Source organism: Primulina tabacum, chromosome 16, assembly GCF_025594145.1.
Source record: "Primulina tabacum isolate GXHZ01 chromosome 16, ASM2559414v2, whole genome shotgun sequence".
In the NCBI taxonomy this organism is placed as follows: domain Eukaryota; kingdom Viridiplantae; phylum Streptophyta; class Magnoliopsida; order Lamiales; family Gesneriaceae; genus Primulina; species Primulina tabacum.
In genome coordinates, this window is record NC_134565.1 from 35,296,819 (window position 1) to 35,304,255 (window position 7,437).

The window sequence follows — 7,437 nt, forward strand, 5'->3', positions numbered from 1 at the left end:
TTTGAAATATGAATAATTTTGTTTCATTGAATTCTACACATAGCTCGTGAAATTCTTGATTAGTTGAGAGGCGAAATATTTTGGAACACGGCTGAGATTGTTACAAAGATTACAATTTGAATTATTTATAGAATATGTGATTAAATAATATAATATTTTTGGGAGTAGGTCTCTTATGAGACGGTCTCACGAATCTTTATTTGTGAGACGGGTCAATCCTACCGATATTCACAATAAAAAGTAACATTCTTATCATAAAAAGTAATATTTTTTCATGGATGACCCAAATAAGATATATGTCTCACAAAATACGACCAGTGAGATCGTCTCACAAAAATTTTTGTCTATTTTTAGATGGATTCGATATTTTTTCACATTAAGACAATAATTTTTTTATTTTTATGAGTCAAGAAAGACCGAAAATCTGTCCCACGAAATTGTATCTTAAAGATAATTTCACAATAATTTTTATGTTATTTTTAAAAATATATTATTACATTATTTAAGTGAACGATTTAAAATTTATTTCACCACATGAAATACATAAAAGTCTACCGCTCATTTACCGAGGACACCGGTTTGAACATGCATTCATCACTAAATGCATTAAACTATACTAAAAAAAATGCATTTAAATTATGTCACTTCACTACATTTCAACGTCCCATTGATTATTAAATTAAAAGGTGGACACATTAAGGCTTTATAAAATTCATTTTCCGGTTGAATATCTGATAATGATCGAGGCTGGAAAAGGTAAAATTTTGTTTTTTTTAAAAAAAAAATATTCTAAGCGAGCATTTATAAAGATCTTTATAACACATCTACAATTCATGGACCTATGGATCAACGGAACTTGATCGTTGGATATACTGATCGATTGAGAAGTAATAATTTTAGGAATGTAGTAAAATTATATGCATGGAATTTATGTTACATGGTGTTAAATCGTCAGTGTATATTCTTTACTAGAGATCCATAAAATCGATGGTGTTGAAATAACGGGATCTTCTCTTCAGGAGTTGCACAGACCTTCCTGGACAAAAGAATTTACTCGTTGATATTAACAAAAGATTCAAGTATCAGTGGTAGATTCGGAGGACTTTGTCTGCGGATGATTGATATCCCTGACTTACAAATTAATTAAGTTTAACACTGCATCTCAATTTGTAATATATACAAAAAATTTGAATTGTTCCAATCATTTCGATGATACCGGTTTCGAAAGTGGGTCTGCTACTTTTTCTTCAGTGTTATTTTTTACTGTCAACTCAATTTCTCCATCGTTGACGAGATTTCCCATATTTGAAGTTAATTAGGAATGTATAGATAACTAATAATGAAATATATAATAATGAGATTTAGTTAATATTTAAAATCGAATAACATATTGTTTATGAGTATTTATCAATCTAAATATATATAAAACACAAAAAATGAAAATATATTATGACAATAAATCATATATATTCACTGATTCATATGACACTTCCAATTCGCGTGATTATAACATAATGACAGCTCTCTCAAATTTGAAAATATATATTTCATCCAAATATAATTCACAATAGAAAAAATAATAAAAATAACATAATAGTGAATTTTATCAAATCAAAATCACGATGTACTTAAATTGAGTAAACATAAACAAAATTTTGTCAAATAAAATTCTCTTAATTAACTAAATTATCATAATAATGTTAAAATAAAACCACTAAACATTTATTAAATTAAATATCAATTGTGATTTTGCTAAATGAAATAGATATATAAATAAAATAACTCACAAAATTTTGTGAGACGGCTCACGAATCATTTTTTGAGACGAATATTCTATTTGATTCAACAATGAAAAAATATTATTTTTTGTGACAAACCGTGCATGAGACTTTCATCTCACACGGCTCCTAAGTGATAAAAGAAAGAAGATGAGGTATAGTTGACACATTTCACGGAAAACACACTATGAACATTGATCCTAAATTTGCAAACGCGTGTAGACACATTATGATTTAAATTTTATATGCATATAATATTTCAAACAATGTTAAATAAAAATAATAAGCACAAAAACACCCGCAAACATTAAAAATATATATAAGGAAAAAATAGTGTCAGACAAACAAAATGACATGTTTAAATAAAAAAATATTATGCTTCTTAATTCACATTTAAAAATCAACTTGTTATAAAAGTTATATATTTATATGTAAAATAAAAAAAAAAAGATAAGATAAAAATATTAAATATTCATTAGCAATCATGAAAAAATCAACTCATTTTAGCAACCAATTTTAGTAGCAACAAAGAAAAACAATTGGTAAATTATGAATTCAATATACATTAATGTCCAAAGTCATTTAAGATGTATAGTGAATTACCAAAAAAACCCATAAAAAATCATTAATTTAATTTATTAACTTAAATGAATAAGGGTATATTAGAAAATTCACAATTAAAAGTCATATATTTATATGTATGTTAGATATGCATATAATATTTCAAACAATGTTAAATAAAAATAATAAGCACCAAAAACACCCGCAAACATTAAAAAATATATATAATGAAAAAATAGTGTCACAAAAACAAAATGACATGTTTAAATAAAAAAATATTATGCTTCTTAATTCATATTTAAAAATCAACTTGTTATAAAAGTGATATATTTATATATAAAATAAAAGAAAAGATAAGATAAAAATATTAAATATTCATTAGCAATCATTAAAAAACCAACTCATTTTAGCAACCAATTTTAGTAGCAACAAAAAAAAAAACAATTGGTAAATTGTGAATTCAATATGCATTAATGTCCAAAATCATTTAAGATGTACAATGAATTACCAAAAGAACCCAACAAAAAACCATTAATTGAATTTACTAACTTAAATGAATAAGAATATATTAGAAAATTCACGATTAAAAGTCATATATTTATATGTATGTTAGATATGCATATAATATTTCAAACAATGTTAAATAAAAATAATAAGCACCAAAAACACCCGCAAACATTAAAAAATATATATAATGAAAAAATAGTGTCACAAAAACAAAATGACATGTTTAAATAAAAAAATATTATGCTTCTTAATTCATATTTAAAAATCAACTTGTTATAAAAGTGATATATTTATATATAAAATAAAAGAAAAGATAAGATAAAAATATTAAATATTTATTAGCAATCATTAAAAAAACCAACTCATTTTAGCAACCAATTTTAGTAGCAACAAAAAAAAACAATTGGTAAATTGTGAATTCAATATGCATTAATCTCCAAAGTCATTTAAGATGTACAATGAATTACCAAAAAAACTCAACAAAAAACCATTAATTGAATTTACTAACTCAAATGAATAAGAATATATTAGCAAAATTCACTATTAAAAGTCATATGTTTCTACGTCACAAAATGAAGTTTCTTGTCAAATGCCCTTGCACAGTCCTGAAGCCCTGCAAAAACTGACAATTACACGCATTTTCTTAGGGCTTATTTGTGTCCGAGAAAGGTGGGGATTGGGAAGTTTTAACAGTGTTCCCTTGGTATCCTTATTCTGTTGCACCTTGTGGAGTTGTAGTACATGTGGAATCGGTTTTCTTTTAATTTATGGATTGATTTGAAAAATCATTTTCTCAGTCAGGAGTTCGTCTTGTTCATGGAATTGTGAAGGACGTCCAATCTCAAAAGATAATTCTGAGCGATGACACCGATATTCCTTATGGTCTTTTAGAGTGGTCTACTGGGGTCGGTCCCTCACCATTTGTGAAGTCCTTGGAAGTACCTAAAGCACCTGGTGGAAGGTATGTAGGTATGTATTCATTCGGCAATAAAAAAAACATCCATGCCACTTTCTTTCATCGAGTTGTACAACTATAGACCTTATCATTTTAGACTCAGATGCGCTTTTAGATGGAAATTCTTAGAAGGTTTGATATTAATGTAGGGATTAAATTGTTTTGGCTTTCATTCTTACTTTTTACTCTAGAATCCTATTTGTTTAAGGGACGACCGCTTTTTTTACGTCATATTTCTATAATATTTGGCTTTGTGGGTAACCTCAATCCCTATTATGTAGGTGCCCCCTTGCACTTTGACTCTTACTTATCTGCCATTCTTTGCTATATTTCATAATTTCCTGAAGCAATCTTCTTTTTCACTTTGATTTGTGTCATGTTTTACCATCCAAACTGCTTTCCACGTGGTAACTATACATCATGCCACTGTAGGATTGGTATTGATGATTGGCTTCGAGTCCCTTCTGCGCCGGATGTGTTTGCCGTTGGTGACTGCAGTGGCTTTCTAGAAAGCACAGGCAAGCCGGTTCTTCCCGCCCTGGCCCAAGTAAGCTATTGGATAATCGGAATCTGATTTTTCTTTTTCCTTTTTTTTTACCTCAAATTATTTTTGCACCCAGTCATATCATTCGTTGTTCTTCTGTATGATACTGTTCCATTAGCATTTTAAAATTCAAGTATTTATGCTGAAAGATCAAAAAGTCCTCTATAAGCCAACAACGTTTTTGTACACCATTCATCCTCCCGTATGAAGCCAAAAGTTTAAATATTCCACAAGTTTTACGACTTCAGCAGTTGAATACGTTGAGAACATTTTCTGTTAGGTGGCAGAGAGCTAGGCAGGGAAAATATCTAGCCAAGTTGTTAAATAATATAGGCAAGTCTGGTGGAGGACGTGCCAATGCTGCAAAAGAACTGGACTTGGGGAAATCATATGTTTATAGGCAGTTGGGGAGCATGGCTACCATTGGGAGATACAAGGCACTCGTGGACCTTAGGCAGAGCAAGGTTAACTTTTACATACTTCTGTCAAATTTCATTAGTTGCCTAAAACCCGTTAGATTTGACTTGACCTAGTTATAAATCTTCCTGCCCAGGAAGCAAAATGTATATCGATGGCAGGATTTCCAAGCTGGTTTGTTTGGCGCTCCGCATATCTTACCCGAGGCAGTCAATTGGTTGACAACTTTGGTGTTTGGTCGCGATATTAGCCGGATATAGACACGAAAACAGAAGGTGAACTGTTAAAAAAAGTTGATCATTCTCCACGGCGGTAGATATATACGATCTATCCCGCCCGTTCACTTGGTTGGTATATGTTATTGATTCGATCAATGGTTATGGTTAATAAATCCATGTGTAAATTCTTCAATAATATATACATTTTTCCGGCAGATTCAAGAACTTAATCAATGGACGATTTTACTAATTTTGCAGGGTAAAATTTGTTTTTGTTTTTGTTTTTTTTTTTCTAAAGAAAAATTACCAATAACGGATGGTTAGGTAATTTGATCAAGTCACACTTCGTGTGATGATTTTGAAAAGGGCGATCGCCAAAACAAAGAGGAATGGAGGATGACAAATATGATAAAGACCAGTTTCAATGTGATCACCTAATGTATTGTTACATGCTCACACATGGTGGGTAGAAATTTGGTTGACCGGTTGGTAACCAAAAGAGATCGCGCACTCGAATATTATAATTGTTTCTCAACTTGTAAATCTTCTCAAATAATTACACCAACAGTTTATTTTTACATATCTTTTCAAAATGTACGTGTGCAACATCCGTCGAATGTACGTAAGTTTAGCAGGAAGACAAAGGGCAGTGATCATGTTCATGGTCCTAAGCGTATGCTATGGAATCATATACGACTCAATTCTCTTCTATATTTAATTTATGTCTTCTCGTAAAATAGTACAATTATCGTGAGAAAAATTATTTGGAATAACATCGTTTTATTGATATAGTTAAAATACGATATGCCCGTAAAAACTTATATTGTTAGTAAACTACTACCCAGCAAAATTCATGTTATGTCTACAGATATTAATGAACGAATCAAAAGAATTAAAGATCCACTGTCATTAACAAATTCTAATCAATTCATTGATCCCCTAACATTGGTGAGTTTAGTAACAAATTCATATTAAAATGTGCATATATTATTTTTAAGAACGAAATTTTCACGCATTAACTAAAATTCTTGCCTCCATACATAGCTAACTTTTGTGTTGAATTCATTTTTGTGTATCTTCCAAGTTTTAATAATTGTAAAATTAAAAAGATCGATGCTGGAAAGCAATCATAGCTCGTCTTCCTCGCCAATATGATATCACCATGAGACCCAATAAATATATTTATTATACGGCAAATAAACTAATGAAATTTTATAATTTTACGTGCATGAATATCAAAACTAAGTCAAATTGAAACATTACATACATACAACGATAATAAACTAAAACTTAATAATATCTAAATAAAGAAATTACTGCCATTAACGGATATGTTGCAGAAGCTCAACTCAAACATCAACAAGGCAGTCCATAATCAACTGATACCTAACAGCCGATCCCACAGAAATACCATTGTTCTTCTTACCAAAATTTATGTATGCCGGACAATTCACATTCAGACGATATTTCCCAGAGATAAAAGTTCCAACTTTCCATCTAATTCTTCCATCAACTCTGATGTTAATCAGCACGGTTCCTGTAAACTGATCCTGGTTGAGTGAATCCACCAAGTAGGGCGCCACCGGGACGGTGTCTCCATAAAGAAACGGCGACCAAACGGTGATTTCTTTGTGGCCTTGATACGTGGCAGGAAGCAGCGTCGGAAGGGTTACTTGCTGGTTGTGGTACGAGGCGTAAACGTCGACTCTATCATAGTAAATGCCGATTCTTTCATTAGGGTTTCGGGTGGAGAGGGTCACTTGGAGGGTGGTGGTCAGGGTGGCGAGGGAGGTCAGGTTGAAGGCGTAAACAGTGGCGTCTTGAAGGATGAAATGTGGTTTCGTGGGGCGAAGTATGAGCCATATTAGGAGTATTAGGAAGAGGATGAGGATGATGAAGGAGACAAGGGCAGCCCAGAGGCGGCGGTGGAACGCTTTGCGGTCGTCGTCGTGGTGGCCGCAGTCCTTGGCCGACATGTTGGGGCGGCGTTGGTGTTAGGAGTTTATTTGGTGATGATATTATTAGTTGTGGGGGAGAGCTTTTGCGTAGCATAGCATATATATATATATAATATTTCAGTAATTTATTTAAGGAATGAGATTTACATGCATATTTGTATAAAACAACAGGAAACAAATTTTTACAAAGCTAAAATACACATTATTTACTTAATTTAACTCAATATAAATTTCCTTACTTAACTTTCCAAAATCTACAATATTTTATAATTCGAAATATAATCACACGATCGAAGTGAACGATACAAATTTTCCCTTTTGAAAAAACATTATTTTATTTTTAATTCGTATATTTTGATATATTATTTATCTTTTAAAAATAAAAGGCAAAGTATAGTTTTTCTCAATTCTATAATTTCTTTTGTAGACATGCATCGATTTTTTCCCCTAATAAATCAGTACCTTTTATTTAATCATAAGTTTGACAAGAGAAAAAGAT

At 31.0% G+C, this 7,437-nt stretch overlaps 1 protein-coding gene and 1 long non-coding RNA gene across 3 annotated transcripts; one reads left to right on the forward strand and one right to left on the reverse strand.

The window, feature by feature from the left end:
* Nucleotides 1-3,462: 3,462 nt before the first annotated feature.
* LOC142529700 (uncharacterized) lies at nucleotides 3,463-5,165 on the forward strand. 2 transcript variants are annotated; one of them, XR_012815946.1, is made up of 4 exons: nucleotides 3,463-3,807; nucleotides 4,234-4,348; nucleotides 4,626-4,809; nucleotides 4,899-5,165. It is a non-coding gene; the product is annotated as an uncharacterized LOC142529700 (long non-coding RNA). The 2 variants fall into 2 exon arrangements; XR_012815945.1 differs by having other exon boundaries at nucleotides 4,234-4,809.
* A 980-nt stretch (nucleotides 5,166-6,145) lies between these two features.
* Nucleotides 6,146-7,007, reverse strand: LOC142529333 (NDR1/HIN1-like protein 1). Its single transcript, XM_075634848.1, has one exon. The coding sequence runs from the start codon at nucleotides 6,954-6,956 to the stop codon at nucleotides 6,330-6,332; it is 627 nt and encodes a 208-aa protein (XP_075490963.1). The 5' UTR covers nucleotides 6,957-7,007; the 3' UTR covers nucleotides 6,146-6,329.
* Between the last annotated feature and the right edge of the window lie 430 nt (nucleotides 7,008-7,437).

Excerpts from the sequence above, each read along its gene's own strand:
- LOC142529333 (XM_075634848.1), bottom strand. The coding sequence starts at position 6,956 with ATGTCGGCCAAGGACTGCGGCCACCACGACGACGACCGCAAAGCGTTC.